Source organism: Humulus lupulus, chromosome 4 (genome assembly GCF_963169125.1).
Source record: "Humulus lupulus chromosome 4, drHumLupu1.1, whole genome shotgun sequence".
Lineage (NCBI taxonomy): Eukaryota > Viridiplantae > Streptophyta > Magnoliopsida > Rosales > Cannabaceae > Humulus > Humulus lupulus.
In genome coordinates, this window is record NC_084796.1 from 246660311 (window position 1) to 246681022 (window position 20712).

Consider the following 20712-nt stretch of genomic DNA (forward strand, 5'->3'; position numbering starts at 1 on the left):
CTATTGTTGCATACTCAGTCAACGTGTCATGTTCTTATTGGTATATATATATATATGGCTTCCAAATATCAAGACTTTATATTTGATGTAATTGTTCATATTGACAAGTGGTGATCCAAAAGGAGAGATATTTTATTGAATGGAAAATGTTTAAATACTGAGAGTGTATTTTCATTAAGCTGAAAATTAAGAAAAGAGTTTTATGACCTGTTTGGTATTGTTTTCTGTCTTTTGTTTTCCAAGTTTTGTTCTCATAAGTGTATAGATAATGTTTTCAAAGAGCTTTATATAATAAGTGTATAGATAATGAAAATTCTTAATTTTAATAGTTTTTTATTTTTTTAATATTAACTTTAACAGAATATTCTTATATTTAACGTTAGTTTGTAAATATTTAAACTTAAATAAAATAAAATAAATAATTAAAATATGATATTTTTGAGATATTTTACAATGATAATTATTTAAAAAATAATAAATAATTAAAAATTTTAAAATATAATATTTTTGAGATATTTTACAATAATGATTATTTAAAATAATAAATAATTAAACAAATTAAAATATGATATTTTTGAGATATTTTACAATGATAATTATTTAAATATAATAAATAATTAAATAAATTAAAATATGATATTTTTGATATATTTTACAATAATAATTATTTAAAAATAATAAAATCATACGTTTTATAACTTAAATAAAATTTAATTAAATTTAAACTCACGTATTAGAATAATATTATATTAAATATATAATATAATCTATTATCAATTGGCAACAAATTACTTTTTAAAAAAACTTACAAAAAACTTAAATTTAAAATCCATATATAATATTTAATTTTACATTAAATATATAATATATAATTTCTTGTTGTTGTTCCCAAATTCAAAAACTAGAACAAACATAAATTTAAACAAAAATAAATAAATTATTTAATTGAAATAAGATATTTATTTGAAATTTATATAATATTAAAATAAATTTAATAAAAATAATTAATAAATTCTATAAATAAAAATAAGCGCATATTACAAGTTGCTTGTATCTAGTAAATATATATACGTGTGTGTGTATAATATAAATAAGTGTTAAGGAACGTAAAAAAAAAATGAAGAAAGATAGAGTCAAAATAATGAAGAAACGACGATGATATTCATAAACGACATTTAAAATGTAGAAAACGACATCAAAAGAGGACTTAGCTGTTTGACCAACGGAAGTGAAGTCCCACCGTCATCATCTTCTTCTTTCCTAAAATGAAACTGAAATGGATCTTTTATTCTCCTTGTAGCTTATGCTTGCAGCAATTAAACGACATTAATATAAAATAAACGACGATTATATCAATAAACGACATAAAATGTAAAAACGACAAAAACAATAATTTGAATAAATAAATAACGAGTAATCGATAAACGACATTAAAAGTGAAAATGACAACAATTCATTTGCAGAACATGAGAAAACGACATTGATATTAATAAACAACGCTGATCTCAATAAACGACCTTAAAAATATAAAACGACAACAACAATCATTTGCAGAAATAAACGGCGATTGTATCAATAAAACAGGACATACACATACACATACAGTATGTGTATATATATATATGTATAAATATACATATATGTATTATATTCTAGGAATGATTTTTTTAATTAAAACAGGGCATCATCTACAGTGTATATATTTTATTACATGCACATTGACGCAGGTACATGTTTATATATATTTATTTCATCTCAGTTTAGTGTCTTGCTCCCCACGTTTGACTTAGTCTCTTCACTACAATGAGTCAATGACTATTACCTACTCAACGCACTAGTATTTTTTTTTTATATATATATATATACTCTAAATTACAAACCAAAAATCTTCACTTGAAATCACAAACATCTCTCAAAGCCAGGTAAGGGATCATAGAATTTTTTGGTCATTCAACACAGGTCATGTCCTCATTTTTCTCCAACTTTTACTCGTTACAAATGTATTTAAGTGCTCATTTTCTCCTAAAACCTGTTTTCCTTCGTGGGTTTACCAGTTCATTACATTTCATTTTGTTATTCTTGTTGCTTCTTACATGGGTTAGCAAGAAATTCAAGAAGAGTCATCATGAGGGTTCGAAGGAGAGGCTTAATAACACAAAGTATTTGTGTTATAAACCAGCTTTAATGGCTTGTCTGGGTCTTTATGCGTTTAATCTAGTGTTGTGCTTATTGAGCTACATCTACTGGTATAGGAATGGTTGGTCTGATGAAAGCTTAGTGACCCTTCTGGATTTAGTCATAAGAACACTTGCTTGGGGTGTAGTCTCTATTTACATGCACACCAAATTTTCTAACTCCGGTCATTCAAAGTTTCCATTTTTATTGAGAGTTTGGTGGATTTTCTACATATTCGTTTCTTGCTATTGCCTTGTAGTAGACTTTGTTCTATACAAAAAACAAGTCTCCATATCTGCTCAGTCCTTTGTTTCTGCTGTTGTGTCTGTTATCTCCGGTCTGTTTTTCATATATGTGGGATTTGGGGGGAAGAAAGAAGGTGAAGATACACTTCTTCAAGAACCCCTTTTGAATGCTAATGATGTAGTGTCAAATAAGTCCACAGGGGATGCGACTGTAACTCCTTTTTCTAAAGCTGGACTTTTCAGTATTCTTACTTTCTCTTGGATGACTCCTCTAATTTCAGCTGGCTATAAGAAAATCATAGACCTTGAGGATATTCCTCAGCTTGATACTAGAGATAGTATTGTTTGGAATTTTTCAAATTTAAGGAATAGGATTGAATCAGATAGTGGATCAATTAGCAGAGTCACCTCACTTAAGTTGGTGATAGCATTGTTCTTCACGGTCTGGGGAGAGATTCTTTTGACATCTATATTTGTGCTTCTGTATTCACTCGCATCTTATGTTGGTCCTTATCTTATTGACACTTTTGTTCAATACCTTAATGGGCGACGGGAGTTGAAAAATGAAGGCATTATTTTGGTGTCTGCATTTTTCGTTGCAAAGCTTGTGGAGTGTCTCTCGCATATGCAATGGTGTTTTAGAGCAAAGCTGATTGGAGTAAGGGTCCGAGCAGCACTTGTTGCGATGATCTATAGCAAAGGTTTGACTCTTTCATGTCAGTCCAAGCAGGAGCACAACATTGGGAAAATTATCAATCTCATGACCGCTGATGCTGAAACAATTGGTGACTTCAGCTGGTACATACATGATCCATGGAAACTCATTGTACAAGTTTGTTTGGCCTTGCTGATATTGTATAAAAACATTGGTCTTGCTGCAATCTCTACACTTGTGGCCACTGTATTAGTTATGTTGACAAATATCCCTTTGGGGAAATTGCAAAAGATTTATCAACAGAAGTTGATGATGTCCAAGGATGCTAGGATGAAGGCAACCTCTGAGGTATTAAGGAACATGAGGATTCTCAAGTTACAAGGATGGGAGATGAAGTTTCTGTCTAAGATTTTTGAGCATAGGAAAACTGAGTTAGGATGCTTGAAAAAATATCTTTACACTTCAGCCATGACCTCTTTTGTCTTCTCAGGGGGCCCAATATTTGTATCAGTCGTCACTTTTGGTACTTGCATGCTTTTTGGTGTCCCTCTTGATTCAGGGAAAATCTTTTCTACACTTGCAACTTTCAGGATTCTTCAAGGGCCTATATTTAATCTTCCAGGCACGATTTCAATGATAGCACAAGCAAAGGTCTCCATTGATAGAATAACATATTTTCTTCGTCTTGAAGATTTGCAGGCTAACGTTATTGAAAAGATTCCAAAAGGTACTTCTTCTGATACAGCCATTGAAATAGTTGATGGTAACTTCTCCTGGGATATATCTTCCCAGAATCCTACAGTGAAAGATATTAGTTTCAATGTAGTCCATGGTATGAGAGTTGCTATTTGTGGTACTGTTGGCTCAGGGAAGTCAAGCTTGCTTTCTTGCATCCTAGGAGAAATTCCAAAAATGTCTGGAACCCTCAAGTTGTGTGGGACGACGGCCTATGTCGCTCAGTCGCCATGGATTCAGAGTGGCAAGATAGAAGAGAACATCTTGTTTGGTAAAGAGATGGACAGAGAAAAGTATGAGAGGGTTTTAGAAGCATGTTCCTTGAAGAAGGACCTGGAAATCCTTTCATTTGGTGATCAGACAGTCATTGGGGAGAGAGGAATCAATTTGAGCAGTGGACAAAAGCAGAGAATACAAATTGCACGTGCCTTGTATCAAGATGCTGATATCTATCTGTTTGATGATCCTTTCAGTGCTGTGGATGCTCACACAGGTTCTCATCTCTTCAGGGTAATCAATTTATGTTAAAAAAAATAAGCAAAAGAGAAAATACCTTCTATGCATTTAAGATAATTCTTTTCTATTATTCTGAACCATCTATGTTTTTTTGTTCTTGATAACAGGAATGCATACTAGGCCTCTTGAGTTCAAAAACAATTATTTATGTCACTCATCAAATTGAATTCTTACCCACAGCTGATCTTATAATGGTAAGTGAGTTGTATGCATTTCTTTGTGATATCATATCATCATAGAAAATTCATTGCTCTCTAGTTTGTTTAAAATTGCTCCCAACTCATAGGTCATGAAAGATGGAAGGATTAACCAAGCTGGAAAGTACAATGACATTCTCAATTCTGGGACTGATTTTATGGAACTAGTGGTTGCACATAAGGAAGCATTGTCCACACTTAATGCTAAAGCGGGAGTTCGAGATGAAAAAGCTTGTGTCGTTGAGAACAATGGAAAATCAGCCAGTGCAAGTGGGCTAATGAAGAAAGAAGAAGCAAAAAGCAGGGAACCGAAAAGGCAGCTTGTTGAAGAAGAAGAAAGAGAGAAGGGAAGAGTGTGTTTTTCAGTCTATTGGAAATACTTTACAACTGCATATGGAGGAGCTCTTGTGCCTCTTATACTGCTTGCACAAGTTTTATTTCATGGCCTTCAAATCAGAAGCAACTACTGGATGGCATTGGCTAGTCCTGTTTTAGAAGATGAAAAGCCTCTTGTGAGCACCAAGCTTATAGTCGTATATGTTATTTTGGCCATTGGAAGTTCTTTTTGTGTCCTTGTGAGATCTATGCTTCTAGTCACAGCCTCTCATAAGACAGCTACTTTACTCTTTAATAAAATGCACGAATGCCTTTTTCGCGCTCCTATGTTGTTCTTTGATGCTACTCCTAGTGGAAGAATTTTGAACAGAGTAAGTGCATAGGTTTTATTTTAAGGAGTGTTTGTTTCTCTATTTATATTGTTTTCCTCTATCTTAGATTACTGTAGTGCTTAAAAATCTTTGTTTATTGTTTTTTTCTTTCTTTTTCAGGTTTCTACAGACCAAAGTACAGTGGATCTTAAGATTTCGAAGCAAGTTTCTGCATTCGCTTTCTCTACGATCCATCTTATTGGAATTATTGCTGTAATGTGCCAAGTTTCATGGCAGGTTACAATATTTTTTGTCCCTGTCATTGCAGCCTGCATCTGGTATGAGGTATACTTAACCTTCTTACTTCACAATGTCTTTTTAGTTTTTTTATTTTATCTTTGATGTGGTGATTAACCACAACAAACAAGAACACCAATTAAAGTAGATCACTGAACAAGAATGAAAATAAAACAATGTACAGAAAAGTAAATCAACACAAGAACTTACGTGGTTCGATCTAGAGCATTAGCACTCTAGTCTACTCCACGGGGAAACAGCCAAAGCAGGCTTCAATATGTATTGAGCAGAAGCAATGTACAACAATGGAGATTCACTCCTTACAATGTTCAAATTCCAAAACTAAGGAACAATGAATTAAAGAACAATATACAAGAACTCTCTTTCTCTCCAAACTGAAAACCAAAACAGAAGCAAAACTCTTCACGCCAAGGCTGGACTTAGCTGGAATATCTATAGCCGAAAAAAAGAGAAACCAAAACCTTGCTAACTGATTTAACTAACTAATTGAAGCCTTTAACATATAGAGTGAGCTGAGTTGGACAAAAAAAACTTAAGTGATATGAACCAACATCCACATTTGACTTTGCAAAATATGAGTATCTAACTTCTATTTAAATGTGATAGAGAAGTTCTAAGTAGCTTATAATTATGCAGCAATACTACATACCTACAGCGAGAGAATCAGCACGATTACTTGGAGTTTGCAAGGCTTCACTGATTCAACATTTTGCAGAAACAATTTCTGGGTTGACAACCATAAGGAGTTTCAATCAAGAATCAAGGTTCCAGGAGACAAACATGAAATTGATGGATGGATATTCCCGGCCTAATTTCAGTATCGCTGGTGCAATGGAATGGCTATGCTTTCGCTTAGATATTTTGTCTGCTGTTACTTTTGCTTTCTCTTTGGTTATACTGATATCTGTTCCCAAGGGAGCTATTGATCCAGGCAAGTATTTCTATATGGATACAAGTCAAGTTTTTCAATCCTGTTTCCATTGGTAAGTGTAAAAAACTGAGTTTATCCCTTTTCCTATTTGTGTTATTAAAGGAATTGCAGGGTTAGCTGTCATGTATGGACTTACTCTGAATACATTACAAACATGGGTTATATGGGATCATTGTCAAATGGAGAACAAAATAATATCAGTTGAGAGAGTAATTCAATACACTAGCATCCAAAGTGAGCCTTCTCTTGTAATAGAATCAAATAGGCCAGATCCATCATGGCCTTCACAAGGAGAAGTCAATATTTGTGATCTACAAGTATATCCTAGTGTTCTGCTTTTTACTTCAACAAAACTTTCCTTCAATTTCTAGAGTGGTTCATTTGTATGATTTTAACATTTTGTTAATCTTGATGGGCGTATTGTAGGTTCGGTATTCCCCCCACATGCCACTTGTATTGCGAGGTCTAACGTGCACTTTTCATGGAGGACTCAAAACTGGCATTGTAGGAAGAACAGGCAGTGGAAAATCAACTCTCATACAGACACTTTTTCGAATTGTTGACCCGGCTGCTGGTCAAATTGTAATTGATGGCATCAACATATCTTCCATTGGACTGCATGACTTGAGGTCAAAGCTTAGCATTATCCCTCAGGATCCAACCATGTTTGAAGGGACTGTAAGAAGCAACTTAGATCCACTTGAAGAGTACACTGATGAAAAAATATGGGAGGTGGGCATTTTTTTTTTTTTGGTCACTTCATTATAATCTGAAACTTCCTGTTGTTACATTATGTTTAATGTCTCTGTTACATGTTTTAGGCTCTAGATAAGTGCCAACTTGGAGATGAAGTGAGGAAAAGGGAAGGAATGCTTGATTCTACAGGTTTGGTGTTGTTGTGGTATATTTTAGGGTAGGTAACCATTTGGTACTTGTGTTTTTACAAAGTACCATTTTGGTACCCTCTATTTTCAATAATGCTCATATGGTACCCTGTATTTTAAAATCATACATATTTAGTACCCTAAACTCAAATTTAATTAATAAAATTTTACTAATTTAATCAAACTGCTGTCAATTATGTAAGTTCTAAATTTAAATTTAATTATTTAATTACATATAATTGATGACAGTTTGATCACATTGACAAAATTTTATCTATCAAATCTGAGTCTAGGGTATCAAATATGTATAATTTTAAAATACAGGGTACTATATGAGCATTATTGAAAACAGAGGATACCAAAATGATACTTTGCAAAAACATAGGGTACCAAATGAGTAAATTCCCTATATTTTAATTGGACTAACTACCTAATCTATAAATAGGCTATCCGAAAGGCTAATTAGTTATCTGATTGTTTTGTAATTTGAAAGAGCCTAGCTCTATTGGGCAATGACCAAGCCTCTTGAAAGCTTAACCATACTTGTACTTTGTGTGTTTCATTGCAATAAGAGAATAAACCAGCTTTATTCTAGAATTTGCCTTTGATGGAGAAAAAATTCCCATTAGTTTGTTCTGAGAAATCTCAAAACTTAACATCAACTTTTTCTTATATTTATGTTGATGTGGCTGTTGGTTGCAGTTACCGAAAATGGAGAGAATTGGAGTATGGGACAGAGGCAGCTGGTTTGCCTAGGCCGAGTTCTACTCAAGAAAAGTAAGGTACTTGTGCTTGATGAAGCTACAGCATCCGTCGACACTGCTACAGACAATCTAATACAGCAAACACTTCGACAACACTTCTCTGATTGCACGGTCATTACAATTGCACATCGAATAACGTCTGTTCTTGACAGTGACATGGTTCTTCTTCTTAGTCATGGTACCATGCAATTGCATTCTAATCACTTACTACAGTTTGCTGTTTATCCACTATTTCCTCATTCTTTCAATTATTATTTTTTTGCTTAGGCCTTATCGAGGAATTCGACTCTCCAGAAAGAATGCTAGAGAACAAAGCATCATCTTTTGCTCAGCTTGTAGCAGAATATACCATGAGATCAAATTCTGATTTTTGAAACAACCTCTTATTGAGACAATTTGTTGACAATGATGAAAATCAAAGAAGTGTGATCTGTCTATTGTTTGATTATGAACTCTAATCTAGCTGTTTTTCTTTGTTTTTGGTATTATAAATAATACATTTGGGAGATCAGTGGGCGTGTGCAGGAACCTATTTTGATTGCTATACATTTTATTGACTGTTCTTTTGGTTTGATTGATCTATCACCATTACATATATAGGTGACTTTTTTTCTTTTATGACTCTTTTAACATTCAATATATAATCTTTCATGCAGTGAAGGAGATTGTGAGTTTCTTAGCCAAATAATCTTTGAAGCTTTGTTTGTGTCATGGAAAATGAAAATCATTTCCCAACAGCCAAAACTACATTTGACATGTAAATATATTGGATGTATGTAGCACCTGAAAGAAAGCTGAGAAAAAAATCCTAGATATGGTAATGGTAGTTCATAACTCAAAATTATACTTGAAAAGTCAACAACAAGTTGAAAATTACTATTACCATGTTCTTTCTTGGTGAATCTTGAGTCAAGTGCTAATTCCTGCCTAGAAAAATCAAGATTCTATGAAGCCAATATGGTTGTGACACATTTCGTTGCACTGCTAGCTTCTACTATAATAAGTGGCATTGTGTGTATATGGCTTTCTACACTATGATGTCGATAATGTATATACTGATCTCTCATTAACTGTAGTATTAAGTTTGTGTGTTTTTACTAGAAGTGACTTAGGCAAGTTCAAAATGATTAAATAGAGGGTTTATACATTTTTAGACCCTTTTTTTTGCCTCATTACCTGTTTTGACTCTGTATTTTGACAAATTATTTTTAGACCCTGTATGTTTGTAAAATGGTTCAAATAGGCCCCTAAACCTGATTTTGATGGATAAAAAATTGAATATAATAACACAGTTCTTAGGCAGAATGATTATATTTTTGTTTTGAGTTGTTAGTTTGATGAATTATTTGTGATTTTAGTTCAAAAAACTTTAATCAAAATCGGGTTTATGGGTCTATTTGAACTATTTTAGAAAACACAGGATCCAAACTAGTAATGAGGCAAAACAAAAGGTCTAAAAAGGCATAAACCCTTAAATAAATATGTTTGTTTTGGGGAAATATGATACTATAGCTAAAGGTGGGGAGGAAAGTCCCAACTTAACAGATTCCAAAATGCCTCTGTTGTGGAACATATCTATTTCCACTAAATTGCTTCCTAAGAGATTTGTGTCTTGGTCCTGACTTGTATATATAATGATGTTAGAATTACTTGTCATTGTTCAATATATAGGTGTTCATTCACTTATTTTCACCTAGAAATCCTACTTAAAATCTAAGTGTTCTATTTTTTTGTTTTTACTACATCTACTTTGTTATATTTCTACTGGCATATTTTTTAGAAGATAATAGTGTTTGTTTTGAGTAATTGAGTTGTCTTGGAAAGTATAGAGGGACTTAGGATGGAAGTAATATTAAACTCTTGTGTACAAAAGGGTTTACTTTACCCTTAAAATAAATGTGGGGCTCACACAAATTATTAACTTTATCCCCTTAAAATTTGAACCAAACATATGAAGAGATTTAGATTCTCATTCACATCTTTACTTTACCCCATACCAAACACAAGATGATATGTGCCATCCTTGCCTTGCCATGACATCTACTTTGCTTTGTTAACAGTTGGGCATGTTTTCTTGTAATGCATTATTGGACCAAGTTAAATGACTAAATATAACTTCTTGATGTATTCACATGCATATTCTCTTGTATAGTTCTATTCTGTCCTAAAAGAGAAAGAGAGATTTATTAACATTTGGCCAAGTTTCTCATTTTCAAAGTCAATTGAATTTGATGAAGAAAAAAACTCCATTAATCACTTGATAAAAAATAAACTATCACACAAATTTATAAGATAAAAAAATAGCATATATGTCTTTATTATTTTTAAATAAATATGATTTAATTTTTTAATTTATCATAAAATATCTTTAAAATATCATATTTTAATTAATTAATTAATTTGTTTATTTATTTTTGTTAAAATTTATGTTTGTTCTAGTTTTTTAATTTGATAATAACAACAAAAGATTGTATATTATACGTTTAATATAATATTAAGTTTAATTAAATTTTATTTAAATTATAAAATATATGATTTTATTATTTTTAAATCATTTTCATTGTAAAATATTTTATTTTAATTTGTTTAATTAATTAATTATTTTATTTTATTTAAGTTTAAGTCATGTTTAGAATTTCCTACTAAATATAAAAATATTATATTAAATATAAGAATATTCCCTTAAAGTTAACGGAAAAAAAATAAAAAATCATTAAAACCAATAATTTTCGTTATCTCCACACTTTTTATATAGAAGAGATATAATTAGTTTAAATATATATTATATATTATAATTGCATATATATATATAGATATATATTATGCAGCCGTAACAATTAATTAAAGGTGCAAAGCATGTGTAAATTCGTGAAATAATAATATTGATACTGATAGTAAATAAAATTTCACATATAACTTTCATATTTATTCTCATCATTTTTTTTTCTTATCTGTATATATTTTTCCATTCTTCTAAAATATTTTATTTTACTTTTCACAAAAAAAAAAAAAAAATGCATATGTAACCAAACGATATTATAATACTCAATTTATTGTTTTTGGTGCAACTATTTTGCTCTAGTGGGCTCGACACCCCTAATTGTTGGTATTTTTATTTTTTTTTGTTTAGGTTGGTCAAGTTCACTTTAGACAAATCACAAATATATATATATATCCTAAGTAAAAGGAATATACAATACAAGTTTGCTTAGTTTTAAAATTATAAATATTATCTATAAATTTAATAAAAATTGGTTCACTGTTTTTTTTTTAATATATATATAATAGAATGAATTATAATTCTACGATTTATATAAATAATTTCTACATATATGACATCTAAATACAACGTTGACATAGATATATATATTTACATGACTATATGATATATATAATACAATAATATTTAAAAATAAAATAATAATAGAAAAATTCATAATGTACGTAGACAATAATATACATGCATCAACTATTTTTAATTTTTAATATATCTCACAATATCTTTTAGTGAATTTGATAAAGAAAAATATTTACAATCAGTTGATAAAAACAAACTATTACACAAATTTATAAGATAAAAAAAAGATGTATGTCTTTATTATTTTTTAAGTTTAAGTCATGTTTACAATTTATCGTTAAATATAAGAATATTCTGTTAAAGTTAACATAAAAAAAAAAAAACTGTTAAAACTAAGAATTTTTGTTATCTATACACTTATTATATAGAAGAGATATACAATTTGTTTATTATGAATATTATTATTAATATATATCAAATTTGTTATCCAAAATAACATAATTATTAATATTATATGATGATAATAATATTTTCTAAATTTTTTCTACCTATATTATTTAATTTTAATTAATTTAAATATATATAAATAAATAATTTATTTACCTAAGTTATAAATTTTTAGTTATTAATATTTTGTAGTGTAAATTTTGAGTAGATTTTAATTAAGGTAAAAATTACACATTATTATTGGGTGAAACCATACTAATTAACTTTTCATTTCTAAATCTATACTAGCCGCCACCCCAAAACTCAACACCACCACCTTCTTCGTCAGCTCCATCTCCCCTCACCCAAAAGCACTCCGTCGTCCCTCCCTCACCATCTCCGATGACCCAAGCGCAAGTGTCCGAATCAACCAGCCCCATCTCGGCCTCCCTCGCGCGCGACCCCGAAGCTAGGTGACCCGAACCTAGCACTCACCCCCATCTGACCACCCTTTCGCCACCTCACCTCGCCTGTTCACGCACCAAACCCAGACCAGAGCAGGTGTGATTTCTGCCTCTCTTCTCTCTTTTTTTTTTCACTTTTTATTTGTGTATTTAATTGAAATAGTTTTACAATTTCATTTTGCCCTAAAGTCTGACCCCTAAATCATTCAGTTTCCTCACTTTTCCTATACCCTCCGTGTCCTACGTCTTAGAGTCGCTGCTCACGGTGGTGGATTTGTGCTCTTTATGGTCGACGACGGAGACTTCTCTACTTTCCTTCAACGACTTTTGGTAATGCCCCTCGACCTCCATCATAGTTTTAAATATACATAATATTTTTAATTTGAAAACTACAGGCAGCTCTCTGTTTTGGGCTCTGCATGATACAATGATAATGCTCTCTGTTGTTTTGGATGATTTGTATGTGAGATTCATGTGTTGCGGTTGAATCAATACTATGTATCTTTATTTGGGATGTTCCTGATTTGTGTGCGAGGGTCCTGTGTGTGTAGTGGTTGAACCTTTTTTTTTAAATAGTACAACTTTTTGTATTGTATTCATATTATCAATTATGTAGGGACCAATGTTTGTGATTTGCACGCGGTATAGACCAATGTTATTTTTAGTGACAATAGTACCCAAAGTCATTAAAAGTGTAATTCTGTCCGCCTCCTTTGTTAGGTCTCCGTTTCATGATGACTGGACCAACTCGTGTCACTCCGTGATTGGTCCAGCTCAATAATATTTTAAAAATAATTATGATTTGGACCAATAAAAATGTGAAACGTGTCTGCCTAATCAGCTTATTAACAGACCTAATCAGCTTATTAACAGACCTAACGGAGGAGACTGGTGGAATTACACTTTTACTGACTTTGGGTACTATTGCCACTAAAAATAAGCATTGGGTATATGACACGTACAAAACCCAAACATTGGGTACTTATGCCGCCATTATCCCAATTATGTACATGGTTTTAAAGAGAATTTTTATTTTCGGTGAACGAATGCTTGAAGAATGAATTTGTATCATGATGTGAGTGAAACACTAAAAAATTTACATAGATTATAAACTTTACAACTTAAATTTTAGTTAGTCATTAATTTCATTCAACTCAACCTGCCCAAAAATTCGTCCAAAACCGTTTATTAAAAAAAAAAACAACATGGCCATCGTTTCACCCTTTTATCTTCAAAATACAGGTCTCTTTTCTTTTCCAGTGAATATATGGTCGTTTTTACTTTTATATATGGACTATGGATGAACTGTTGGATTCGTAGATTGTGTTAGTTTTGTTTTTACAGTGTGTACTGTTATTTATTTTATTTTTGACTCTATATATTGGTTATGTTACTTGTATATTGAATCTGATATTGTAGTTAAGGTGTTTGATTAAATATTTTAAAGTAAATATATATATATACAAATATATATAAGTGATTGTTGTTAGTAGTGTATAATGTTGTAGCTTTGGTTTTGTTATTATTGTTGTTTTTGTGTGGATGTTAGGGATAAATATATATAAGCGATTGTTGTTAGTAGTGATTAAATATTATTATTGTTGTTTTATGTTTATAAAGAATGCGTGCTTAGAGGAATGCTTGGCAGTTGTTTTTGGCACATAAGAATACTATCTTTATATGATATTTTTTATGACAATGGTTGTGTAAGTCTCTAAGATTAATTTGTATTTATTGTAAAATTACAGAGGATGGTGAAAGTGATGATTCAAGTGGGATGATTCAATTCATGGCATATCTCATTGGGAAATTAAAACAGAAGGTTAAATGACGACGTTTCTGATTTTGTCGTAAAAAAAAGGTAAACTTTGTTAAATAGTCAGTGTAGCCAAAAAGTCAAAACATTCAGTTCATCCTCCTCTTCTCTTTGAAAAGCTGCCATAGATGACTCTTTTTCTAACAAGCTTCGCATTACTCTTCTTCTTCTTAAAGTCATCGCTTTCTCTGCGCAACATCACCGTCGATCCATGTGATCCAACGGTCCAGCATGACCCGCGGACTCTCTGATCAGACAAAATCACAGTCCTCGTCAATGGCTACTTCGAATCCTGCATCCCTCTCCTCCAGTCAATCACCGCCAAGTACTCAGCTGCCCCATTCGTCTCAGCAGTGCTTGTCCTCTGAGAAACACGTTCACCCCGACCCAAACCCTAGCTCGATTATCCCACAATCTCACTCTCGTCATTCGGCGACGCCACCATTTCCCTCGTCCGGCAATGATCGAGCAGCCTCAACGCCCAATTCCTCCCTCGAACCGCCATTCGAACCGTCGTTGTCTTGATCTGCGACGACGACGTTGAGATCGACGGCAAGTCGTTCGCATTCGCTTTCTGATCCTTCACTATTGCACTTTGTCATTGACACCCTAACTTTGTCATCCAATTGGTGAGTTCTTCAAATTTCTGAATTGTTGTCTGCTATTGTCACTACACCTCCCTACACAGAACAATCATCCGTCTGCCACTGCCACTGGGATCATTATCATTATCATGGAGAGTTTTTCTTCATTTTCATGAATTTATAGTCCTAGGTGTTTGATAAATTGCCTCTTATCTAAATTAGTAATTTCTGGTATAGCTAAGTGTCGGCCATTATGTTTGTTCATCTTTGTTTATATGACTTTTGGATTTATATGTTTTTATTTTAATGCTATATTTGGCTCTTTGATTTGGAATTACATATACTTTAATGAATTCTTAAACCTCTCTGATGTTTGACATGTGTGCTGGCCATTTCTGGGATCATTATTCTTGTACCTTTTTGTCCAAAATTGTTGGTTTAATTGATTTTATATTTTCTGTAGGTTTGTACATGTGAGTTCTGCAGGAATTACTCAACCTTACAGACCAGGACTTGATCTAAGTAAACAACCACCTGCCGTCCGCTTGAACAGGGATTAGATTTTATCCTGACATTTAAGTTGAAGGTCTGTAGCTTGAACTCAATGAAAGCTTTTCTTGTTTGGGGTGATTGTGTTAGATATTACACTTAGGTTCTGCTAAATGAACAACTGGGTTTGGTTACAGCTGTTAAATATTGTTTTGGTGTAATAGTGATACTCTATAAATACAAAGCTCAGTAGCTCAATCCATTACTTGATCTGAGCTTTTATCAAACAATTTCTATTCTTTACATGGTACAGCCAAAACATCGATCCTCTTCTTCAACTTTCCCTTGTTTCTTTTACTTTCTTGATTCTTCAATGGCTTCCGACACTTCTCACAGTAATGCTCCAGTGGTAGAATCTCTCGCTCCTCCAATGAAAACTGCTTTGTCTGGCTTCTCTGCCCTCACTGCTCAGCTATTGTAGAATACAGTAGGTTTTGCTTCTCTTGACTAGCTTTGGCATATGTGATTGCACATTGTAGCTGAAGATCAGACTCTCTTAACTGCCTCTCAAGGGAATCAACCTTGTCAGAGGCACCAACACCACTCTTAAGAAGGCCCAGCTCTTCATTAAGCTCCATATTGGTCACTTGGTTTCAGCATTTTCAGCCCTACTTTCTGCTTTACATATCCTTACTTCAGAATCTGCAATAACATTTTCCATTTCATTGATTCTACAACATAGAGCATTAAGCTCTTCCTAACTACCATCTGCAGAAGACTTTGCATTCAGCAGCAGAAACTCAGATTCTTTCAGCTCTTTCTCAAGCAAAGCTGACCTTTTCACCCAAAGGAAAAGGCTTCTGAATTGGCAATAATTAATTTATCTTCAGCGTCTCTCAATTTGGATTTTAGTTCGTATGTTTGTGCAACAAGCAAGTCATTAAATTTTGCATTGCTGCTTTCCAGCTTGCTCAAAGAATTTTCTTTAGCCTTCAGCTCTTCCTCAAAACCTTCAAGCTTTAATCTTAGCTGAGTCTCTTGTTGAGCTGAACTTTTCAAACTTAGCTGGAGTATCGGCAATTGACCCAACAGCTCTTTTGAAATTCCCACTAAAACCACAGCCATATTATCTGCCTCAAACAATCTTTCCCAAACATCTTCTGTTTCATCTCCCATGCAGTATACTTCTTGTTCTGAGGAGACCAGCCTTTGATTTAGCACTTCTTCAACTTGTCTTAATTTGGTCATTTTCTTTTCGAGATCCATTTCTCTTGCCAAAGATTTCTCCAGCATCCTCCAAATATGTCTTTGTTGTTCAGCAGATCGCATCCTAATTTTAAGACCAATGTTGTAAATTATGAAAGTATTAGTTTAAATTTTTAGCCATTGAATGTTTGAGGTTTAAATTTTGTTGTAAAATAACATTATTATCTTCAAAAAAATCTAGACAGCTCAAATCAGCCACTTTATTAGTTATAAGATTTTTTTGATCAGTTATAAGAGTTGTACATTGGACAATTAGATAGATTTGTTTGAAAACATTTTTTTTACCCAGAACAATTTTTTGCATACCAGATCGAGGGATAAAAAGAAACTATAGCTCTTTTATCATTTCTTATATTCTGTCCTTGCTGAGTAAAAGTGTTTGGTGGAAATTTTTGGGTTAGGTTTTGATTGCTTCTTGATGATTAAGAATGTCAAAAGTCAGAGACAGGACTGAGGATTTTAAAGATGCCGTGAGGCGCACTGCTGTTTCTTTGGGATATGATGAGGTTTGGTTTTCAAAGCATTTGGATTTATTCAAATTCATTTATAGCTCATAATATGGTTGTGCTATAGTCAAATCTTTATGATTAACATGGTTTGCTTATTGACAGTCTAAATTGGCCACCATTTTGGCAAATTTTATTATCCACAAGCCTCGCCAAAGATCAGCTTTTACTAGAGGCGCACTGAAAACAGTATGTGAATCATTGCCTTGCTTATTCTATGAGGAAATTTCTTATAAATTATGTTTCATTGTTGACTCGTTTGTTTTTGTTTTTCTTTTCTCAATTAGCTTGAGAGCATTAAAACACTAGAACAGTTTATGCTGAAACATCGTAAAGATTATGTGGATCTACATCGCACTACTGAGCAGGAGAGAGATAGCATTGAGCATGAAGTAAGTCATATTACAGTTTTGTTAAAGTATATTTTGTCATGAGGGAATTTGCCACTTAAATTCTTATTGTCTTTACAATTTATTTTATGTTTTCAACATCTTCTTTCAAATTTTGTTTGAAGATCCCCCCCTCCCCCCCTCAAAAACCTCCATTCGATGATATAAAATGTCTATCAGACACATTCATTCCAGTATACATTCTTTTATGGTTTTTCTCCCTCATAATTTATAACTTCATTAGTGCCTGTGCAAGTTTTAGATGATTTGGAAATCTCTAAACTGTGGTAATTGTTTCATTATGTGTGCATTTATGCTGTTCGGCTTACACTTGCCTGGAGCTTAGCTAATTTTCTTTTGAATATAGCTGTGATGAAAATATTAAAGTAGAATTTTGAAATAAAAAACTAGGTGTGGTGGGTTTGTACTCATGAAAAATACTTAAAATGAAATTGTTCAATCAATTTTATGCAGGTTGGTGCCTTTATTAAAGCATGCCAAGATCAAATTGATGTTTTAAAAAACAGCATAAATGATGAAGAAACAAATTCAACGGCTGGCTTGGCATTCGGGTTGATAAATCTAATGCTGATACTGTAGCACACAAACATGGGGTGGTAAGTAGCAGTTTGCATATTATTAATCATTCATGTCTATATATCATATATGCTAACTGGTGTGCTTAATGGCAGAAATCATCCACTTCAACTCCTTAATGATGTTGTGGTGATAATAGGATCTTGTCACACTTTTATATCTTACTTGAGCTTATTTAGAAACTAAGATTGATAAATATTATAATTTGGTCAATCGCTATTTTCTAAATCTAATATCTTGATTGCAGGTTTTGAGTTTGAGTGAGAAGCTCCACTCTGTGACCTCACAGTTTGATCAGCTGAGAGCCATACGCTTCCAAGAAGCCATTAGTAGAGCAACACCAAGAAGAAAATTTAAGCCTATTACCAAACCAAGTTCTGAAAATTCATCTCAACTAAACAATTTTGAGCCTAGGGAAGCTGATCAATTTCAACCGGAGCCTCTAAAAGTCAAGCAACAGCTCTTGGATGACGAAACACGTGCTCTTCAGGTAATCATTGTGATTGCCCACCAGTGGTGTATTTTTCTATGTTTCATCATGTCTGTCCTGTGTGTTGTTCAATCTCAGTCTTTAATGCTCTCTTAAAAATTGAAGCTTTTGTTGCTGATTTGCAGGTCGAGCTGACTAGCCTTCTAGATTCTGTTCAAGAAACCGAAACTAAGATGGTGGAAATGTCAGCATTGAATCATCTCATGGCTACACACGTTTTGCATCAAGCCAAACAAATAGAACAACTATATGATCAGGTAAAATGTTTGTTCATTTTTTCTTTTAGATTTTGGGAAAATACATGTACATAAACTTTTACGCTAAATTTTTTACCCCCACTCCCAAAATAAAAACAAAGAGATAATTTTATGGTTATGATTACCACAATTTTATAAACTTAGTCCATAGGCTGCCAACCTGTTGCACCATTGTCTTCAATTTTGTCATATTTTCGAACCAGTTAGATCTGTAAATACCGAGGTAGCTATTTCCTCCCTTTGTATACATTTTAATAGATTTTGTAATAGGAATGCTAAGAGTTTTTTTGAAATGAGACTCCTCGCCTAACTCTAAATCTACAACATTTTAGGAAAGAAAAAAACTATAGCAATTGTTATGTAGGTAGGAGGAATACAAAGCAAACTCGTTCGACCTTTTTTCGAAAATTATCTTCGAAGAGAAGTGGACAATTCATTTTCTAACTTAATTGTATAGCTCATGATGGTACTTGGGTTCTTGTACTTCAACTTTAAGATGGGCAGTCTTAGTCTGTATAAATATATATTTTATATTACAGTAAAAACTCTATATAAGAATACTTTTGGGACCAGACTAATTGTATTCTAACTAAGAGGTTATAACTCAATTGAAGTATTTGTACAAAAAAAATTTTTCAAATACCCCAAATTATCAACTTTAACAACAATAATAACAAAAATATCTTAATAATTATTACATATTTAAAAGTAATTCAAATGTGGAATACATTTTTTATTTTCTCCTTTTGAGTACAAATAAATAACATAATATATATATTTATTTGACTGGATACATAACTATTACTATATAGAGGTATACTTTCTTAATACGAGACTTAAAATATGCATAACTAATTACATTTTAGAAGTTATTCTTATTTATAACTTATCCAAATTGGGACCAAATTTTTTTATAATAAAATAGAGGTTATTCTTATATAGAGTATTCTTATCATCTTACAAGTTAATTAGATAGAGATGTTAGCATGTGGTGATTTCAAAATTTCGTCCTTTTTTATTTGACAGGCTGTTGAAGCTACACACAATGTGGAGCTTGGTAACAAAGAACTGTCCCAAGCTATCCAGAGGAATAGCAGCAGGAGGACCTTTCTTATTCTTTTCCTATTTGTACTCACTTTTTCAATTTTGTTTCTTGATTGGTACAGCTAGTTAAAATGTTTTCACCTCCAATTAACAAAATACTATATTTCTCTTTGTACTTATTTCATTGAAAAGGGGAAAAAAGAAGAAGAAAAGGAAATGGAATTTGGTCCTAAATTTTTTGAGTTGCACTTAAATATAGATAGCATTTCAAGTAGGGTTAGGAAAAACATATACATTTATTGCTTTGCTTCCTTATTCATGAACATTTCTTTCACCTCTTGTCATCACAACCTGATCAACTGAACAAATTGAAATAGCTTTTCTCGAGTTGAGTTGATTTAAAAGCATATGACTTTTCAATTCAAACCGCTATGTTCAAGCTCAAACACTCTTCTCCAAAGCTTAGGAACTTTCTTCTCTTCATCCATGAATGGATTATGACCCAATGATAATTGTAGTTTGTTTTCTTTTCTTTCTCAACAAGTATTATTGTATGCTTTATGTGAATTTTGAAATTTCATCCTAATAGGAGCATTGATGTGAAATTTTTATGAAAAAAAAGTTATATTTACACCTATAGTTCTATCTATTTATTTATGAGTAATGATATGTGCACCTAAAATATACACTCAAACATTGTACACAGTGATGTGTTAGTTTAGCTTAGCAAATCATATTTATTAAAATTGAGACCTACTATTTTAAAAGTAGTGACACGTCATTGTGTTTAATGTTTGAGTGTATATTTTGGCTGTACATATCATTACTTTTTATTTATAGGACTGAGATGTGTAGGCAAAAAAAGTGATATATCATTTCATTGTTTGAAAACCTCCCTAACGAAATAAACCACTAAACCCATTATCTTACCTTACCTATCTTTTTACTCTTATTTTCTCTAACTCATCACTTTTTTTTTCACCTTGAATAAGTTTCTTTCTTGGTGAAGATTGTAGGAT

At 32.3% G+C, this 20712-nt stretch overlaps 1 protein-coding gene and 1 pseudogene across 1 annotated transcript; both read left to right on the plus strand.

Moving 5' to 3' along the window:
• Positions 1-1931: 1931 nt before the first annotated feature.
• On the plus strand, positions 1932-8620 carry LOC133831573 (ABC transporter C family member 3-like). Its single transcript, XM_062261940.1, has 10 exons — positions 1932-4320; positions 4434-4520; positions 4613-5230; positions 5351-5515; positions 6125-6419; positions 6522-6736; positions 6846-7151; positions 7241-7304; positions 8006-8245; positions 8335-8620. Exons 1-10 carry the CDS (start codon positions 1963-1965, stop codon positions 8439-8441), a joined length of 4455 nt encoding a protein of 1484 aa, XP_062117924.1. The 5' UTR covers positions 1932-1962; the 3' UTR covers positions 8442-8620.
• A 3459-nt stretch (positions 8621-12079) lies between these two features.
• Positions 12080-19927, plus strand: LOC133831575 (syntaxin-81-like; annotated as a pseudogene).
• Positions 19928-20712: the final 785 nt, after the last annotated feature.